General features: G+C 45.3%; 2 protein-coding genes across 2 annotated transcripts; both read left to right on the top strand.

Annotated features, from left to right (window-relative positions):
* The first annotated feature begins 536 nt into the window (after positions 1–536).
* On the top strand, positions 537–3495 carry LOC134189602 (kelch-like protein 8). The gene is made up of 3 exons (XM_062657923.1): positions 537–1722; positions 2571–2834; positions 2959–3495. Exons 1-3 carry the CDS (start codon positions 636–638, stop codon positions 3264–3266), a joined length of 1659 nt encoding a protein of 552 aa, XP_062513907.1. The 5' UTR covers positions 537–635; the 3' UTR covers positions 3267–3495.
* A 314-nt stretch (positions 3496–3809) lies between these two features.
* On the top strand, positions 3810–19436 carry LOC134189479 (rho guanine nucleotide exchange factor 17-like). The gene is made up of 19 exons (XM_062657755.1): positions 3810–5618; positions 6958–7035; positions 7714–7896; positions 7986–8102; positions 12720–12812; positions 12886–13050; positions 13115–13165; positions 13240–13352; positions 13556–13656; positions 13716–13888; positions 14065–14186; positions 14247–14341; positions 14401–14567; positions 14903–15771; positions 15844–15930; positions 16052–16119; positions 16180–16328; positions 18249–18423; positions 18490–19436. Exons 1-19 carry the CDS (start codon positions 3864–3866, stop codon positions 19062–19064), a joined length of 5136 nt encoding a protein of 1711 aa, XP_062513739.1. The 5' UTR covers positions 3810–3863; the 3' UTR covers positions 19065–19436.
* The last annotated feature ends 1542 nt before the right edge of the window (positions 19437–20978 follow it).

Raw genomic sequence — 20978 nt, 5'->3', positions numbered from 1 at the left:
TCACTTTAGTGTAAATACTAGGATTATGACAATATCATTACATTGTATACGTCTAGGTGTCGTTAGTATAAATCAAATTTGTTGATATTGACTAAAAATAAAAATTAATTTTTTAATTAAAAATATTATTGCATTGTCGTATTCAGATGGCAATTATGATTACGTTTAGGTGGCGTTAACTAATCAAATTTGTTTGTTTGTGACTAAAACTTAAAAAATAATTTATTATTAAATTAAAATATTTTAAATTGTTTTAATTAATAAAATACTTTAGGCTACGAGGCTGGAATTACAGCTTGCTTCTTTACTAGAATCTAGAAAATTCAGGAGACCATCAGGCACAGAAACGACCATCCGCGGACACAGCGGTGGATCACGTGACATGCACTCTTTTGATTTCGTATTCTAAAAAAAGAGGTAAATCAGACTACAACTATTTTCCGCTGACACGTTCACAGTTGTGATGCACGTGACACCCATCGCTGCATATGCACAGGTCATGAAACATTATCCGGGTGTCTGCAAGTTCGGTCATGGAAGCATTACTGGATGGCGAAAGCGCCTCGAGTGGGGAAGGAAGCTGCCGCTACGACTTCTCCGCTCAAGATTCGCAAACAAAGAGCGCCTTCTTGGTCATGAATGAGCTCAGAAGTCGAAAGTGTTTGTGTGACGTCGTGCTGGTGGCGGGCGACATCGAAATCAGCGCTCACAAAGTCGTTCTGGCGTCTGCAAGTCGATATTTCTACGCCATGTTTGCTGGAGAGATGGTTGAGAGTCGCAACAGTCGTGTCGAGATAAAGGAAATCTTGGAACCGGAAGCACTGCGTTTGTTGGTTGATTTCGTGTATACGGGACAGCTGGAGATTAGCAGTCGCAATACTCAGGCCCTGTTGTCTGCGTCGGCGCTTCTTCATCTCGAGGAAGCTCGCCAGGCGTGCGTAGAGTTTCTCATGCGGCAACTCGACCCTGGCAACTGTTTGGGCATCCGGGGATATGCAGACCTACACGCCTGTGAGGATTTGGTATCTGTGTGTGACCGTTTCTTTTGTGACAATTTTGTTGCGGTCGTGGAGAGTGAGGAGTACTTGTCGTTAGCTGGAGGTGTACTCGAAAAGCTTTTGATATCCGACGAACTGAACGTCGACTCCGAACAGCAAGTATACGAGGCTATACTTTCTTGGGTAAAGCACGCTGTCGACTCTCGACAAGCACTTCTTCCTCGCCTACTTGCTCGAGTTCGTTTAACTCAACTGTCACCTCTGTATCTTGCCACTAGAGTGGAGAAGGAGGCAGTCGTTAGGTGTGACCTCGATTGTAGAGATCTCATTGATGATGCAAAGAACTACCATCTTCGAGTCGGACATTTTGGCGACAATATGGAATGGCGACAGCGTTGCCAACCACGTAAATCTACAGTTGGCAGTCTGTATGCCGTCGGCGGACGAGGAAAATCAGGCGAACCATACATGACAGTCGAGAGATACGATTTTAGAGTAAATCAGTGGCAAGCGATAGCAGAGTTGAATTCACGTCGACGTCATGTTGGTGTGGCTGCATTAGAGGGTAAAATCTACGCCATTGGTGGCCACGACGGCGAACAGCATCTCAATACAGTCGAATGCTACGATCCAATGACTAACAAATGGGAACTCGTGGAGCCGATGGCGATGAGACGACGAGGTGTGGCGGTTGGGATCCTCGGTGGTCCACTATACGCAGTAGGTAAGCTGTGTGACTTCAATTAAAAGAGCACGTTGTGTATGCTTTGTGGGATTTCTGTTTAGCTGCATTATTTAGATTTAGTTAGCAACTACTACATTTACGATGACGTTAGGAGTGACATGTGTATTTCGAGTATTACATCAGGAAGCCTTTGTCCCATGAATAGAATAACAACAGTCAGTTATCTAAAATACATTTAGACAGGAGGGAGCTAGTGCGGCTATCGAGTCTGGGTGGTTCACAGATTAGCGAGTTAGCATCTAGTTATGTTGTGACAAATTGCGAGGAACAAAAAAACGCTATGAAATTACCCAGGCTGCTGAACAGCAGGGAGTTTGGTTCTTAATCGAGATTGTGTGCCGGTGGTTCTGTGGTCGCTGCTAGAGGCCAAATTTTGGTTTACCGGCAACCTTGCCAATGCTCGCTTGGATGTCTGACAATTTGTCAGACGTGGTGTGGTGTATGTATATACCCAGATGTTCGATAGAAATAGTCAACCATATGTAAAGTCGACAACTCGTTTGTTCTTTATGGTAGGGAATCACAAAAACATAGTCTTTTTAGTATTAATCAATTAAGAGAGGATGCTCTATATTTGTGCTACTTCATTGTGTTATGAATGTCGGTTCATGCAACACGTGTTGTCTAATGTAAATCGGGAAACCCTCCATATCCCAGGAAAAATTGTTACCTCCATTAAGAACTAATCAACTATAACACTTATGTAGATCGTGTTTGCTTAAGCTTTACTTGACTGATATGACAGTGAAGTTGTCCTAGTCCCACACTGAAACCTAAAAGGGACAAATGGCATTCGCAGATATGACTGCAGTGGCCTGTTTGTTTAGGAGGATTGAACGACAACGCCTGCTTCAACACGGTTGAGCGATTTAATCCCTCGACTCGCCTGTGGAGCGAGGTGTCGTCGATGAATAGTCCGAGAGGTGGAGTCGGCGTCACGGCACTCGGAGACTTTCTGTATGCAGCTGGTGGGAACAACGGCAGCTCGAGTCTCGGGAGTGTTGAACGATACGACCCTCACACCGATCAGTGGACAGACATTCACTCGATGAACGTTAAACGAGCAGGAGTCGGCTTGGCTGCAGTTGAAGGTATGAAAGAATGCGAAGTATGTGTGGGATACCATATTTGGTCATTCTGTTTTTCTCCATCCTGATTGGTCACTCGGACATTCCTCAGTGGCGGTTATTCTTTCTGACGTCATTTTTTCTGTAGGTCAACTCATTGCTGTCGGTGGGTTTGACGACTCCTCCCCGCTTGACTCGGTGGAGTCTTATGATCCGAGATCGGGTGTCTGGGCACGCCTTTGTCAGTTGACCAATGCCCGTGGCGGTGTGGGCGTGGCGAGTCTCGGTGGGTGGGTCTTCGCCGTCGGCGGGCATGACGGACGCAACTATCTCAGTTCAGTCGAGGTGTACGACATGTATAGACAGTCATGGGAGTCGATATCACCCATGGCGACGCAGCGAGCGGGAGCCGGCGTCGGCGGACTGAGTGATCATAACGCGCGCTACGAGTACTAAAAGGTTTCACACGATTGATTGACACTAGTAGCAACACTTATACTCAAGTCTTACCAATGCCGAACGAGATTGTAAAAAATTGATATTTATTAAGTAATAAAGTCTAGACTTTATAGTTAGTCGCGTTTCTATAAAATTCTAGATTTTGTCTGTTGAGATTCTAGCTTGATTATGTGTTTGTTGATTTTATCTTCCGTTTTGGTATGTCAAGAACGTGTCGATTGGCATCGAAAACGTGGATCGTTATTAGTGTGGTGAGGTGGCGGATCGTGCACGTTGTGCGACGAAACTGTGCGTCGTGCGTCGACGAGCGTTTTGTCGGCGAGTGCAATGCGAATTGGCGTGTTGGAAATCGTAGGGTGGCGTGTATTTCGGGATGCCGTACTTAATTAATTAACACGTGCTGCACTTTGTTTGAATATGCAAACGATTTGGTTGCATAAACGTAGCCTCCACGCCTCCTGTGTTTGTTATCAGTTGTACAGTTGTCACTGATACTTCGAGCACTTTTCTCATTACTCATCAACCCCGGCTCGTCCGATTGTGCTTTGCGTTCACACCCACCATGCTCTCTCCGCTCGCTCTCGAGCAACACTGATGGAGTCGTCGGATCGCAAGCAGACGTACGTGGCGGCAACGACGTTCAAATTGAAGCCACGTCGCTCCACTTCGACGCCGGATCGTCGCCGCGATGAGAGCGAGCGGGTAGCGTTTCGACGGTATCGCTCGTCGTCCGTCATGTTGGAGAACGCCGGACGGTCGGTTGGAGTGCGGACGACGACACCCGGTGTGCGTGCGAGGGGCACCCATGTGAGTAGTGTTTCCATTTCACTTGGAAGGGGAACAACAGGGAGGGCTACGTCAGAACCGCGAGATGGTGGCTCGTCTTACAGTGCGGAACCTGTGGCAAATTATCGGCTCGTATCAGGACAAATAGCGAGCAAACATTTGGAGAACGTCGCTGCGTCAAACGACGTGGTGAAAATCGACAAACTGGAGGTGGGGTCAGTCGTGAAAGAGCCAAATAGAGTCAACAAACAACGAGCCGACGACGGAGATGGTCGATGCGGTTTCGACGACTCTGAAGCGATTGTTGACGAGGAAGCGGGACGTCCCGCTGCGTTTCAGCGCACTGTTGTCGTTTCTCGAAAACGAGTCGACGTCGATATATCGAGCGGTGACCTCCGACGGACCGTCAGCGAGTCGAATGTCGGTCTGACTGCCACAATGGCGAGCGGTTCGTCTCCTGAAGACGAGGATGAAAGCGAATTTCGTCGTCGGGACGTGCGTAGCGACATTGTGGTGTCGTCGGGTGAATCGCAAACTAGCTGTCGTTGTGTGAATGAAAGTTGTGAGAGTGTGGTTGTGCGGAGTGAATGTGGTGATGAGGAATCCCCGGATATTGACGATAGTGTGTTGGGCAAGCGTCGGTCTTCCAGTTCTAATTATGACGTCATCTCGAATTTGTGTGAGGACACCGGGTTTGGTGAAGAGATGATGCATACGTATCATACACTAGAGGCAGCATTACTGAATGAGAAAGGATCCGGAGTGAACGATAACGAGAAAGGTATTGGTGATATAGTGACAAGACTTGATCAGAAAACAGACGAGTTTGCAGTGGCTGTGCCATCGGTACCCGTTTCAGATGTCGACGACTCTGATCGAGATGGCATGCACAGACTTGGCTCTGCAAATCAAAATGCTCCTGATGTGCATCTCTATAACGACCAGAAAGGACGACTGCATGTTGTTGTCGACGCCAGTAAGTTTTCATCGACTCTCTCACCGAATATAGTGTCAGGGATGAAAGCAACTGTCGGCAATGCAAATGATGTTGACATGCTAAATGACGAAGAGATGTCCGACCTGACACACGTTATGTTACGTCGCCGATCGTCTATGTATCAAGCGATGGAAAACTCTGTGATGCCGAAAGCTCGTAGAGCCGCTCTACAAAATCGTGAGAAACAGAAGACTGCAGAAGAGCAATGTGGTAGTCCACAGTTGATGCCGTTGATGTTTCCTAAACGACTCCAGCAGATACGACGGACTCAGTCGGTTGAATTTCTTCCTCTAAACTCCCGAGACGCTCGACAGTTGTCTCCCTTTCTTCACTTGAGATCGAGGAGTGATCGACGTCATCGTCGACCGCTTAGTGCCATCCACAGTGCCGATGAAGTGGATAGTCTTGCTCTCACACTCAATGAGAAACCGACTGCCATTTACCCTCAGGTTTACATTAACGACTTTAACAATAGTCAGCAGAAATCATTGACGATTACCATACCCGGAGGAGCCACGGTCACACTGCGGCCGCCTGTGAAATCAAAAGACGACATGACAGATGACGTAAGTCATAAAATAATTTTTTGGAGTTCAATAGTCACATGATTAGGACAGGTGAAAATGTGATGAAACCGGGGGGGAGAGGGGTGTATGGATAAGTACAGAAAAGTTGCATGAACTCTTTCACATGACAGATGAATTAATTAAGTCATAAAATTATTTTGGGGATTTAAATGGTCACATGATGAGAACAAGTGAAGATGTGTGGAAACGAGTTGTGACCTAAGGGGTGATGGCTAAGTACAGTAAAGTACCCCTGTGAATCCACATCGCAAGATAAAGTGAGTCAAAAATTAGGAATTTGAATGATCACGTGATTTGGGCAAGTGAAAATGTGTGGAAACAGGTGGTTGGCCCCAGGGAGTGCAGGGCTAAATACAGAAAATACTTTCATTAATTATTTACTTGAGAGATGAAATAAGACAAATGTAGTTGGAATTTCAAGAGGTCACGTGATTAGGGCAAGTGAAGTATAAAGGAACTGGTTGACCCAATGGTGTGCACTGCAGGTACACAGAATTGCTCTCATAAATTATTTCATATGATAGATAAAGTAAGTCCTAGACATAGTGATGTAAAGAAGTGAATTTTAAGCGGTCACGTGATTAGGCCAAGATCCAGGGCTGGATGAATGAATGAGTGTGTACAGAAAGTACAGAAAGTACAGTAAATACTCTCATCAGGTATTTCATAGTGACACTAGAAGTGTGTCTTCCCTTGGAGTGTGCTATTTCAATTGAATTTTCCACGCGATAAGCGCCGCGGGATGGAATTGCCACGCGCGTTGGGCACGCAACCGGATACATTACCAATCACGCAATTCGGTCGTTCCCGCCTGTTTACTCTCCGAAAAGAGAAAATACACGGTCGACTTCGTCGCCGCTCGTCCAACGTCAGAAACCAGCGTTGGCCACTCAGTGAGGTCGCGGAGCCGCCTGCGGGTGTGTGCCTAGCGCGCGTCGGCAGAGATAGCCTGCAGGTAATACCGAGCGAGTGAAATCTGAATCCGGATGACGACTGAAAGTACGTCAATCGGGCGTCGAAATTTCTCACCCGCTTACCGTTGGAACGCTACGAAAAGTGCGTCCGCTTTGAATGCATACCGTCGACGCGTCGACGCGTCAATCAAAGAAATTCTTAGTGGTATGTGGGCGGGGCTGTAATAGGAAGTCCCGGTTGTCGTCGCTTTACTCGTTTTTGTGAGCATGTGTGGTAGCGGTTGGTCGCAGAGCGAACTCGTACGTATCATTTCTATGCTTTTATGACATTTCAGTGTTTATTCGTCGACATTTGTTGTCATTTCTTGTCGCTAATCGGTCGGTGGTGTGTCATCCGTCTGTAGGACATGCGGCAGCACGTGCTGGTGAACTTGATCGAGACTGAGGTGTCGTACGTTCGTTCGCTACAGACACTCATCAAGGTAGGTGGCCGTCGTGTATGCTGTCGTTGTGCTGTCGCGGAAATACGCGGTTGGCGTTTGTTTATACAGTGAGGCCAGACGCTTGCTCGACGTGTCGAGATTTTTGCTCTCGCTTTGTTTGTCGAGTTGGACGTTTCTTGGTGCGTGCGATTCGGGCGGTGGGCGCGTTGGCATCGAGTTGTGTGTGATGATGTGTTGGGTGTGTGCGCGGACTCCCGGATGATATGTGGATGTTGTGATGTGACCGGCGGTTGGTGTGTTGTGTGTGCGTGAAATCCCGGATTATGTGTTAGTCAGGATGGATGTTATACCGGTTGTGTGTGATTGTGTATGACGGACGGTGTTGTTGTGGAATCCTGGAATGTGTGTGTTTGTTTGTGTGTTTGTTTGTTTGTTTGTGTGTGTTTGTTTGTGTGTGTGTTTGTGTGTGTTGTTTGTTTGTTTGTGTGTTGTGTGTGTTTGTTTGTGTGTGTGTGTGTGTGTGTGTGTGTGTGTGTGTGTGTGTGTGTGTGTGTGTGTTTGTTTGTGTGTGTGTCTGTGTGTGTCTGTGTGTGTGTGTGTGTGTGTGTGTGTGTGTGTGTGTGTGTGTGTGTTTGTGTCTGTGTCTGTGTCTGTGTGTGTGACTGACTGTCTGTCTGTTTGTCTGTGTTGTCATTGTTGACTTCTTTTTGTCTTCAGGTCTATTTCGAGCCCCTCAAGAGACCACGAACACCTACACTCATCGATGCAAGTCTTGTCGACGAGATATTCTACCAGATACCGAATCTGCAGTCGTGCCACGAGCTCTTCCTTCGCCAGTTGATGGACAGAGTGTCCGAGTGGCATAATCAACAGAAAATTGGTGACATCTTTGTCAACCAGGTAAGTAAGCATGAGTGCATTGAGCATCAATTGTTTGGCATGTGAGTGAGGCAGGAAAGTTTATTGCATTTTTGTGTGTGTGTTTGTAGTTTTCTAAGTGTATGCTGTCAGATGCGTATGCTGCCTTTATCAATCACTACCTTCAGGCTAAGGAGGCGGTCAGGACTGCGGCTATTCAGCGACCTGCTTTCTCAAAATTCTTGGAGGTACGTAACTTTGTGTTCATTGCATTTGTGTGTCTGTTTGTTGGATTTCAGGCCACATAAACTTAATTATTTGTCCATACAAAATTTAGACTTGTTGATTGTCAGAATTTCTATAAAAAATGGGATGGACGGCTTCTATTTTTATATTTATTTTTATATTTTCAAGACAAAAATGATTGATGAGTATGTGGAAAGCTGTGGACTATCAGTGCAATAGTAGAGACATATGCATGTCACACACAATTAAGTGTAGGCACTTGTCACTGCTTAGTAAGGACTGCCACGCGTGTTCGCACAGTACACACTACACTACACCTACAGTACATAGTATTAAAAAGTTCAAACCCAGAATAAAAATCGAATATTACAGGATGGGCTCAACAATTGGGACAGCGCTGACGATCAACAAGTAATTACCTTTGCATGGCCTTATACCACGTTCACACTAGAGACTTCAGAACCGTGCTAGGTATAGTTGAAAGTGATCTAGATGGCCAAAGTCAGCATCAAAACGAGGCCTTTATCACGTATTTTGAGTAGAGTAAAGTAACGGCAATCTTGAAGAAACTTTATCTGGTCCAACTTTGTCTGAAGTTGCTAGTGTGAACGTGGTATTAGAGAGTGTTCACACTGGTCTTAACAGGGTCCTCCCTAAAGCGTGGTAGCGTGACGTAGCACCACTCTAAGCAACGATAGCCATGTGACCAAGCCTTTCACATGTTTTTTTTTACCCAGGGTACTGTACACTGTACGTGTTCAGTACTTACATGTATACAGCAAGCAGACCGCATTGGTGTGTGCTTGTGTAATTGAGCAAGGAAGATGTCTCAAGTTGATGAAACGGACAGCCGTTTTGACTTTGTTTTTTTCCTTCTTGGGGCGAAGGCTTCAGTAATATGTAGTTTGCAGTACTTAAAAATAGGTCGTCTTTTGACGAGTTAAATTTTACAACTGACGACTAGCGCTGCAGTCTAGGTCATTAAATGACGACTAAAGCAGACCGAGGCTAGTTTGTAATGGCTTTCTCCGTATGCAGGCGGATAACTACTGTACTGAGACATGCCCCGCTTTGACGCTCGCTTTGCGACATTTGTCGTACAATGACATGTACGCGTAGTAATACACCAGCAGCGTACGTTGACAAACTGCTCATATCCCGGATAATGAAACTGGGAGTGCATGAGCCATCTCAGGATTCCGACAGAGTAAAGGCATGAGGTTTGTGACCAGGGAGCACGTGGGGAAGTGGAGACGATGGTAAATCCTGTGGGTCAAAATAGGTAGATATGATTTTAGTAGCAAGAGAACGGACAACTTCTGAAATGTGATGTGGAAGTCTGGTTTCTGGTGGAATCCTGACAGAGGTGGTATGCATTTAATCACTAATTCAATTAGCTATTGTCTTTCTTGCCTCCGCGAAGATGTTTAGCTTTGTCTAGTGTAACACGCCTGTCCATTGGCTCAGGGGTAATGTGTTGGATACTTTCGTTGCATGCCATTGTGGGAATACCGTGCTGTATGCTTGCACTGCACTGAATTTTGGAAGGTAGTACAAAATAGCAGCATACCACTAAACACCATGATTGATATCAACATGATGTCATAGGCTAAAAATTTTGTTGACATAAAATTTTGGAAACTCATTGAATGACGACAACTAGTTGGACCGATTTTTTGAGCGCTGGGTACAGTTTAGAATCTTATTGTAAAGGCCTGGGTATTCGAGAGCACACAGCAGTATGCCGTAAGGGGTATGTCTTGTAATTATACCATCCTGCCATGCTATTGTGAAATCTTGGGGAGAACCCTACTTAATCATGATTAGTTTAGGGTTAGTGCACTGACGCCACCGTTCACAGTGGTCCTAATCATGATTGGTGTAGCACCATTTAACACCATAGGGAGTAGCATTACAACCATATTAGTGGCATTAGTGGTTGCACGTGACTTTGGCGTGTGAGGTAGTATACAAGAAGAGCATGCCACCAGACATTTCTGATATTGTGTTGTATGTTTAAACTTACAAACGCAGCAACAACATGGTGACGTGTATGGAAGCACATGTAGATGTGTACTACGTGCCTGTGACAACTTCATGCCATCCCTGAAGGAGATGCCAGAGAAAGGAAACAAACTGTTTCCCTCTTCTAAACCTACAGCAATGGATTCGTCAAGACAATTCACGCGAATTCTTGCCGGATATGATGGTTGAAAACTGTCGAGGCTAATTACACTCACATGCCCAGGTGACGTACTAATCATAGTTAGGGGTGTGAACGTGCTTGCAGTAATATTGGCCTAATCATAGTTAGTCCAGATGTCGGTGTGAACACGCTCCTAGACTCTCATCCTCGTGATGTCCTGTCCTCAGTGCAGGAAGCTATAAATTTTTATATTTGTTATCTACCGTATGTCTTCAAATAGTGGCCATCCTTGAATAGAAGCTTCAGCTGAAGAGATTTGTTGAAGATAGAGTCCGTCCTTGAATTGAGGTCACAGTAGTCTACAGAGTTACTGGCCACGCCCATATCACATGCTTTTGTTCCACCTCAATCTCATCCTATTAGGTACACTTGTCTATCAACTACTATCTGTTGGCGTTGGCGTTGGCATTGACGTTGGCTTTGGCGTTGGCGTTGACTTTGTGCTTCCAAGCGACTAATGGTGCAGCTGTATTTGTTTATCACACTCAGATGTTAAGTGATATCTCATTAACTGTACAATGTAGAGGTCTTATTACAATACAAAGATGTTAGGTAGCAGTAGAGGAAGTCGCAGGCTATTAAGACGAAACAGACTGAGAAGGAGTCAGAAATATCAAGCAACTACTTGCGAAACAAGAGCAACTGTGTTGATGTCAAGGCTGCAGACCGTTTAGTGACCTTGTTAATTGGCTACTTTCTCTATTAGCAGCATTCTTGTTGTAAGACCATGCCACTCTTGATACGCAAAAGCCTTATCAAACTGCCTGTGTAATACATACCCCTTGTTACCCTTACTATAGAAAATCTGGAAACTTGCGGTTTCGAACGATACCAAGATCGTCACTGTCTGCGCAATTGCACAGAAGTTATTGCAGATTTTCAAAGCACAAAGTCAACGCAAACAGAGAGTAGTAGTTCAGGGTACTTTTCACATGGTCCTCTGCACTTGTGCGTATAGAATATAGATAATATAATAGTCATGACATTTATAGCTTAAAAGGAGCACTGTCCAGATGTTTTACACGCTGGTGCCACGGATACCGGATTGAAAAATGTATACACAAAATCAAAATTTTGAAATCAGAGAAACTTATGACAACAACGCTAGTAGGATGTGATACTGTACAACAAACTCTACATTCTTACTGCACAGAATTTTTGGACTTGTAACACACCTGCGAGTTGTCACGCGATAACAATGATCGCCAGAGGTAGCTTATGTTACTGATCCTGCACATGGAAACGTGTGAAAATGCCATTCAGAAAGTAAGTGTTCACAGCATTGTTTGTTCATGCTCTCTCAGATTGCATTCACGATGGAAACAGTGGAAATATTGTATTCCGCAATGGCGGGGGAGTGGAAGCAGAACTGCAGGGCTGTAACAATGTTCTATGCAGAAGATGTATAGCTGAAAAGAGTGCTCCCACATTGACTGTAGTTCGATCTTTACACGTTCGTAGCACGTAGGCAACAATCATGGCAAACTTAAACTACGTGATAACTACATCTAGCACTAGCTAGAGTACTGGTAAAATCCACATATCTACACATTCAAATTCTGTATAATGAACGGCCTAGCAGAACACACGACACTCTATATCTTGACTCACAGCTTCCTGTTCCCATCTATCTTGCGCACTAGAAGGGTGTGTCTTTGCTCCTTTAATACTATCTGAGTAATGAGTAATGTGTATTGCTGTAGGGACCATAATATTTTTCGTTCACGCTTGCAAACCGTGCTGAAAGGGTGCAGCTAGACCGAGTCAACACTCTTCAGGAAACAGTGCCAGCCCCCGTTCACACTACTATAGTAGTACGTAAGCTTCTAGCGAGCCAGTGGGTGTAGCCACTCGTAACGTATGCTAAATCTGAAATTATGGATCGTCGCTATGCTTTCGCTGCCATATTAGTGACAGTAATTCAGCATCCAGATTGACAAATCGTCAGGTTAACAAGGAGATCACGCCGGAGAATGCAATCGCAAAGTGTACATCGTTCATAGTGTCACACACCTTCCTAGTATGGTTGGCATCCCTCAACATGTGATCGTAAGGTATCTCGATCCACAATTCAATCAGAAACATGTTTCTCCTTCTGACCACACCAATTTGCAACAAACTACACATGCACGAACACGCTTGCCGATCGGTAACCATTCACACTACACAAAACATCCGAGCCAAACCATACCAGCACAGCAAATTGGAGCGATCTGGGCCAGCACGCTTCCGGCCCTCTTGGCACGGCATGGTAAGCGTTCACACTACATGACAAAATATACCGAGCTGACCAAACTGTACTGGCACGGTAAAATCCGCTAGTGTGAACGGGCTGAACTATAAGAGTCAGTACGTGGCCTTACTGTGTGATGGTGATGTTACCGTGTGATGGTGATTGTGGTGTGTGCCTCAGCTATGTAGTCGAGAGCACTCAGACAAGCTGACGTTGAACGACCTCCTCATTCAGCCAGTACAGAGAATTCCAAGATACGTCTTGTTGCTCAAGGTCAGAAACATTTGAACAAGAAAACGGATGCACATGCTATGACAATAACGCGATGTGACATTGTACACGTTAGGATATGCTGAAGCACACGTCACACGACCATCCCGATCACAACCATCTTCTCTCCGCAATCAGCGAGCTAACAACGTTGGCCGAAAAGATGGATCAAGGCGAGTGGGAAGCCGCTGAAGCAGAGAAACTCAGAGAACTCGAGGCGACATTCGAAGGCCACGTGTCGGTAATCTAATTCACTCACTAGATCATACACCAAACAATTGATTACCAACATTCTGTAACGATAGTTTGCTGCGCCAAAACGTTACGTTCTCTGTCAGGACAAGGTTCAGCAAGTGGTAAGAGAAATGCGATCGTTCTCGTCTGTTTTAACGTCTGTTTGAATGTCGAGTGTGGTGATGTCGTTTTGTAGATGGAGGATGAACAAGTGAAGGACCGTCTGTTGGTCATGCTTTCCGATTTTGTCATCTGTGCCGCCATTCGACGTCCACGGAGTTCGACGTTCAAGCGACGTGGCTCGGCAAGGTAATTACCCATTGCCACTTTGTCAACCCAAATGTCACACACACACACACACACACACACACACACACACACACACACACACACACACACCACACACACACACCACGCACACACACACACACACACACACACACACACACACACACACACATCACACACACATACGCAATCTCTACTATATGATATTCGTTCATTTCTTCTAGATTTTCGTTGGCTTTATTGCCGTCTACAAGTATGTATGAAATCAAGCACAAACTTTTGTGGAAGGCAACGTTTAGTGATGTTATTCTCGTGAAGTCTCTTGGTGAGTGACCAGCACATTGTGTGTTATCTCGGACGTTTTAGTGATTGGGTGATGTGCAGAGGCATTGGTTCCGACTCCATACACATCGTTGATATTGCCGCCTTCGTTGACGGCGAGTGTGAATAGACGTACGAGTTTTGGGGAGAAGACGACGGTTGAGAAGCTTCAGCACGACTCGGCGTGCCTGCAGCAGATTGCTGGCCTCGTCAAGCAGCTCTACATTCATCACGCTGTGCGTAGTGTGTGTGTGTGTGTGTGTGTGTGTGTGTGTGTGTGTGTGTGTGTGTGTGTGTGTGTGTGTGTGTGCGTGCATGCGTACGTCTGCATCTGTGCATGTGTGTCTGTCTGTGTCTGTGTGTGTGTGTGTGCTCGTTATTGTCTCACTCGTTGACATTTACGATTATGCAGCAACTCGACGTGGCGATCCGTGAGCTGGACACGGACGTAAAAGAGCAAATCGAGATCCAGAAGCAAACGGAGCTGCAACTGTCACTCGTCAAAGCGAGACTCGGCGTCATCCTACACAACAAGTTGTTCAACGTAACATCTCACAAACATAACTAACTAACTAACTCGATCATTTCTTGCAGCAACGGAGACCCGATGACGTACACTTTTCAGTTCGCATCCGAGCAGCGAAAGAAAGAGTGGATCGACGAGTTCGAGGAAGCAAAGAAAAAATTTTGTAAATTTTTCTATTTGTTGTGTATATATATATATAACTATTACAATTTTGCTTATCAGTTGCTGCCGAGGACTCAAACGTCACGTGGAATCCGCCTGCGACAACCGCGTCGTACCTGAGTAACTTTGATAAGGCGAGAGCTAATTCGGAACACGAGTTATTCATTCCCCCCGAACCGCAGTTCTACAAGCCGATCCCGCTGATGAAGACACGAAGTGGAATGCGAGTTCGTCGACACCAAATGTCACACACACACACACACACACACACACACACACACACACACACACACACACACACACACACACACACACACACACACACACACACACATGTGGACCGACACAGATACAGACACACACATGCGGACCGACACAGACACACACAGACACACACACACACACACACACACACACACACACACACACACACACATGCGGACCAACACAGACACAGACACACACATGCGGACAGACACAGACACACACACACACACACACACACACACACACACAGTTTGCTCCACGACACTTTACATTTTCATCCGTATTTTGTGTCTAGATTTCGTGTGCGGCAACGAGCATCAGTCCTGCTTTGTCACATCACGGCAGCCTTGGCAGTGGCAACCTGTGGATCTGTGCGAGCGACGGCTGCGTGGGTCAAGTCGGTATCGTAACCGTTGACGGGGCAGCACCACACGAGATGGTCTGCATAACCGTGTGTGCGTGTCAGATCACATGCATCGTTCCCGTTCCCGACATGACGAATGAACGTGAACGACGTGAGAGCACAATCGGGATATTGAGACAGACAGCAAATAAAGAGCCAGTGCAACGATCGTTCAGTAACTCGTCGGACGTCGTCCGGGAACGATCCCGAGCGTCGGCGCTCATCAAACGGAGTCACAGTTTCGGCGATCGTGCGAGGAGCTCGTCGCAGCCGACACTCACCATGGGAGTGAACACCGAGAATCACTCGTTACGATTCTTCTCCTTATCGTCTGCTTCATCCATGAGACTCTACTCTCATCGTCAGGGGGACACGAACCAGTTGCTAGAGCATCTGTCCAGCCTTCCAGGCCCTGAATCGGAAGCTTGTTTGTATCCAGAATCGAACGTGAGTGACCTCCGAAGTCAATCGTCGGTTGATATTTCCACGATTCGTGAGTCTTTGGGCATTCAGCAGGCAGAGATGGCACCACCGGATTCGTCGCCCGTTTCGTCGTTGAGCAGCACAAGTTCAACACCGTCGAATAGCCCGGCAACGGCTCTAGGACACGGTCGATTGGTGCGAGGTGGCTCGCCTGTTGATGGACGCTGCATGCATACGGAGATACCCGAGGAAGGCGAGTCGCACGTTTCTAGTTCGTTGAGTTCCGATCTCTGCTGTCTTAAAGTCCCAACGATGTGGCTGGGAACGGAAGAGGGCTCGTGAGGCAGACTGGAGTTGTTATGTCGGTGGATGTTTAATGTTGTGGGTGTGTGTGTGTTGCGTTTGTGTAGAGTTTTGGTGTATCATGCGAGCGACAGCATTCGAGTACGACAGAAGAGGACAAAGATCGAGTTTGGGAGTCCGGTGGTCACGATGAGGTGTGTGTGTGTGTGTGTGTGTGTGTGTGTGTGTGTGTGTGTGTGTGTGTGTGTGTGTGTGTGTGTGTGTACAATCGACGATTGACGCAAAGTTTCGGATGTAACCAACCCTCTTCTCTAGCTACTTGAAAAATCGCGTTTTCGTCTCTCTGAAGAATGGAGTCGTTTATGCAGTGAGTCGAGCTGATGGTGCGTCAAGCATTTTGTATGCGGAACAGAATGGTGTGTATAGCTAGAGTGTGTGTATAGATGGCTGCTGGGATATTCAGAGTAGAGAGCAGGTGCTCGTCGGGAGCGGGGACGTGCCGATCACGTGCATGAAATCGGTCTTGGACTACATGTGGTGCAGCAGTCGAAACGTTGTTCACATCGTGTCGCCGCTCTCACTGCAAACAGAGGTTTGATATTTATGTCATTATCGAGTGTTAGCGATTGATTCCCTAGTGTTCAGACACTTTGCCCCACATTGGTTGGTGTTCGGACACTTTGGAATGTATGTGTATGTATTTGGTAGGGCTGGACAGTCAGACCTCGCTAGTCCAACACTCGATAATCCGACAGTCGCATTAGTCTGACTGAAACCAGCGAGACAAGATCTAATAACGAGGTCTGACTGTATAAACTGCAATGTTCCAGCTAGGTTCTTTGAGTGAGGCACGATGCCCTGCTTCACCTTCCTTGCGCCCTGCCCAAATATATCTAGGCATTTCACAACGAGAATCGATATTATAAGTTTGTCTTAGAGTGTAGACTGGTTGCAGTAGGCGTGAACCTACTCAAGTGTGCACATGCTGGAGAACACTCAGAACTTCACTATCATAATGGTGAACTTCTGTGTTGTTGTGAGTTGGGCCAACTGTGACGATCGTGACAGAGACGTTAGTTTCTTTTGTTTGCCCGCGATTATTAGTCAAAAGCAAACAATTTTGAAAACTGACAGAATGGCGACAGGAGGATGGGGGCGGGGTTGGGCAGCATGAATCACTGCGGTCAACAGAAAAGACCTGAAAGAGAGCAATTTGAAGTACAAACGCATCTGTTCCGATCATTGCAGTGCGTGTGCAAGCAAGATTACAGACGACATTGAAACAGATGACAGCAACGTAGTGGGAGCACTTTAGGCTGAAGAAGCAGTTGGACTGTCTTCAGCAGGAACTGGCAGCAATGGGTTCGGGTATATGGGCTGGGAGGGACTACCAAATACATCCCAACATGGATGGAGGTTGTCGCCAGCCAAAAGTTGACGTCCCCCGACTTCTCGCTGAGAGGAATTTTGTAAAGGCCTCGACCATCAGCGTACTGTAATTTGACATCGTAGCGACATCGCTGTCGGCATCTAACAATCAGTCATGATAACCAAGAAGAAGAGGCCTCAAACTCATCGAAAATATGGTGACTGTTCCACATGTGGAGGTGGGGGTCAGTTCTATGTCATGTGAGTGCAACTGTCTATACATACATTAAGACATCAGAGAAACAGTTGGAAGAAACCACCAGTCTGCTTGTGGCCACATAAATATGGCTTTAGTGAGGGATAAAAGATGGTGACGACCTTTGCTGTTCATGAGCATGGAAGATGACAAACACAGACACAGAACTGTGATGTTTTGTAAATTGTGAGTGTCACGCTGATGCCAACGTTGATTGCAATATAAACATAATTTCATATAAACCGACAAAATTGATTTTTGTGACTCAGTAAGCCTGTGCCCCACTTTTGATACAAAGTACTCTTCTTGATAAAAATTCGAAACCTAGCTGGAACACTGTAAAGTGTATAAAGAGTAAAGTGTAAACCCAGAGTGGAATATAAGGCAAAATTTATGGTCAGACATCGTGCGCTAGCAAAGATGTTGACCCGATATTTTAAATTTTAGGTATTCATTGTTATTTGATTCCTGTATTTATTTGCTATCAAAATCAAAACATAAAATTTGGCTTGTTGGCTGTTGTTTTGTTGCATGGTTGGAAGCCTTCATTGGCTAACAGTGGCTCCTGGTGTGGTGGACATTCCTCCTTCCAATCTCGCTTGTCATAATGTGAAATCGAAATGACAATTGAAATTTCCTTGTTAGTCGTGCCTAATGGGTCGGTATAAGCGATAGGACTTTGTGTAGTGGCAGTCATGGTCGACGTTTGTCTAACGCGATATGCTGGAGTACGAACATGGACTTCACTTACTGAAACAATATTTTTGATTTATGATTTTATTTTGGGTGACTGACGTCTTGTGTGGGCGTGTGTGTGTGTGTGTGTGTGTGTGTGTGTGTGTGTGTGTGTGTGTGTCCTAGTGGTCGATGTCAGTCATTTCTTCGTAGAGACACTTTCAAGCTCATAATGATCAATCTAAGACGGTGACACACATATCTGCAGCTGGACTAACCGCATGGATAGCGTTTGAAAAGAGTCCCGAAGTCAAACTCTTCAATGCCGTGACTCTCCAGGTATTAGCCGTCGTTGACGTTCGATCCGAAGTGAAGAGAATATTACAAGGCAAGTAGCGTATGCCACTCTCCTTCATAACATCATCGGTGGGTCTCACCGCGATGTGTTTTATAGGCTCTAACGGCATCGTCCGTCAACACAAGATCTCACAACTTCGCGTAACATGTTTACAGCCATGCGAAGGCCTGTTGTGGATCGGAACGAGCGCTGGAGCGATGCTAACAATGCGGATGCCCGTGATCGAGGAAGACACGTCGTCCGTACTCGATCTCCCGACTCTCTCCAGTTCGTATCTCGGCCACAGTGGCGTTGTTCGCTTCGTGACCGCCCTAAGGAAACAAACGGCCGTCGACGACGAACACGCCGACTCCGACTTTGTACGTTCACTCGCCGATCGTGGCTCAACTGACAGCCTTCCACAATCCGTATCACACACGAGACTCTCCCGAATGAAGAAAGACACCACAGACGAGTTTCTGTCCGCGAATCGTCGTATGCACAATCGTACGTCATCCGACGTATCGACTATCAGTGATTGTACAATTTTCTCAGAGTCCGAGCCTCCTGCTGAGTCTCAGATTATTGTGGTGAGTGGCGGAGACGGATTCGAAGACTTCCGTACGAGCGCTGACGATCAGGTGGTCGGCAGAGACGACAGCACGAGTCATATATTGACTTGGCTCGTCTAGTACGTCGACCGGTGAATTAGATGTATCTAGTGTTGAACAGATGTAAGAGAAAGAGGTACAACAACGTTTCTATATGAACATTCTAGAGGTAATTGGCGTGTATTGTGGAGCCGAGACGACACACTGGAAACGATTGGATCCAATTCTATTGGCTTGCTCTCGTGTGATTGGTCGGTCAAGTCGGCAAGACGTTGATTTGTACTTTGGATGTCTCGAGTCACACTGAGGTCTCTGTGCTCCAAGTTCGATCAGACTTTCAGAAGTATAGATAACAGAACGCTTGAAGCTCGACGGTTTATTACAAAGTAGATGCATGGCCATCGTCATGGAGTATTTGTGAATATATCAATTTGATGGATTACTTCGTTAAACGGGCTCATGAGATTCAAGAGAATTTTTATTATGACACACACACACACACACACACACACACACACACACACACACACACACACACACACACACACACACACACACACACACACACACACACACACACACTTGGTTTCCAACATGTGCTGGTGACATGCACAATAGCGAGGCACTGAGTGTGCTTGAGCGATATTGATGAACAGAGGAAACTGCATGGCCAGCAGCTGCCGCTGGTATGAGACACTTATATTTGAGTGTAAACAACAGTGGCACTCTTTCCCACTACTTCATCTGCACAAGTTTACATGTTGGAAACTGTTCTGTAAATTATGTCGTAGTAATGGTCACCAGGTACCAAACGAATATTAGGGTTAGAACCGTGAAGAACACATGTTCACTGTTTGAGCGCAGGACCAGTAAGTAGTTAGTTACAGCCAACGTGTTAATATTAGTATGTTAATTAATATATATTACTTATATGTAATGATGATAGAATTGATTATATCTATTAATTAATTAACAATATATTTGAAAACATAAGCATAATGAGACTTTAAAAGCCCCAGAGCCTGTTAATTATATGTGATGATCATATCGTTAATTATAATATGTGATGATCATTATTGTGACGATACATATATTAACTATTATATCATTATATTTGATGATGATATAATTAATTATTAATGTATATAATTACAATATTATGATCATATCATTGATTGTTCTGTCATTAATCTGGACCACATGGACCCCAAATTGATTCTTATGAGACATGACCGCCCACACCCACATATCATTGTCATATCTAGCAATAGTCGGTAGCTTAAGTACCAACAACGCCTGTAAAACATTCCACAATTTTTTCAATCAACAAACACTCCAGTATTTAAATAAATAAGCGTAATGGAAGCGAAATGATCAAAAGACAGCCATCCTGCTAATACAATAGTCGATAGGAACGATGGAGTTGGCTACAACTTTGACCACTGATAATAGCCCAGACTTTTTATGTATACTATTTCTTCTAATACAAATGCATCCTTCTAATACAAATGCATCCTTCCAATACTTTCCCACCTTCTAATATATGCATAGTCTGCGGCTCATTTCAATTTACAGATGCTCACCCACATGCTGCTGTTTTAGTGTTTAATAATAGCTCAGTAACTCAATAACATTTACTAGTACTGAATGTGTTTTTGAGCCATTACAGTGGCGTAGGAATGGGTCGGGCACATATTTTGAAAAAACTATCTTTCACCAGTTGACATAACTTCCGGTTTAGGTATAGACAATTAAATACATAATATATTTCTAATATTTATAACGTAATTACAGAACTATTCTAAACAGAAAAGATGTTTTAAAATGGCAATCAAAGATTACTTCACTTAGCTTAATAACAAAAGAGCGAAAAAAATGTGAAGAAACTTTCGAAGATGTCAAACTGATTTTGGAGTTGCAGCTAGCGTGCGCTATTTTAGCACCTAGTAGCGCGCGTCAGGCCCCACCACTTTTATTATTTGCATCCTATGCCCC

Source organism: Corticium candelabrum, chromosome 14 (assembly GCF_963422355.1).
Source record: "Corticium candelabrum chromosome 14, ooCorCand1.1, whole genome shotgun sequence".
NCBI lineage: Eukaryota > Metazoa > Porifera > Homoscleromorpha > Homosclerophorida > Plakinidae > Corticium > Corticium candelabrum.
Note: the sequence above shows the minus strand (reverse complement) of the source record. Positions and strands in the feature narration are given on the sequence as shown.

Coding starts and splice junctions, on each gene's coding strand:
- LOC134189602 (XM_062657923.1), top strand. CDS start 636: ATGAATGAGCTCAGAAGTCGAAAGTGTTTGTGTGACGTCGTGCTGGTG. Junction 1,723..2,570: donor TGGTCCACTATACGCAGTAG/GTAAGCTGTGTG, acceptor CTGTTTGTTTAG/GAGGATTGAACGACAACGCC. Junction 2,835..2,958: donor CGGCTTGGCTGCAGTTGAAG/GTATGAAAGAAT, acceptor TTTTTTCTGTAG/GTCAACTCATTGCTGTCGGT.
- LOC134189479 (XM_062657755.1), top strand. CDS start 3,864: ATGGAGTCGTCGGATCGCAAGCAGACGTACGTGGCGGCAACGACGTTC. Junction 13,353..13,555: donor AAGCGACGTGGCTCGGCAAG/GTAATTACCCAT, acceptor CATTTCTTCTAG/ATTTTCGTTGGCTTTATTGC. Junction 15,772..15,843: donor CTGGGAACGGAAGAGGGCTC/GTGAGGCAGACT, acceptor GCGTTTGTGTAG/AGTTTTGGTGTATCATGCGA.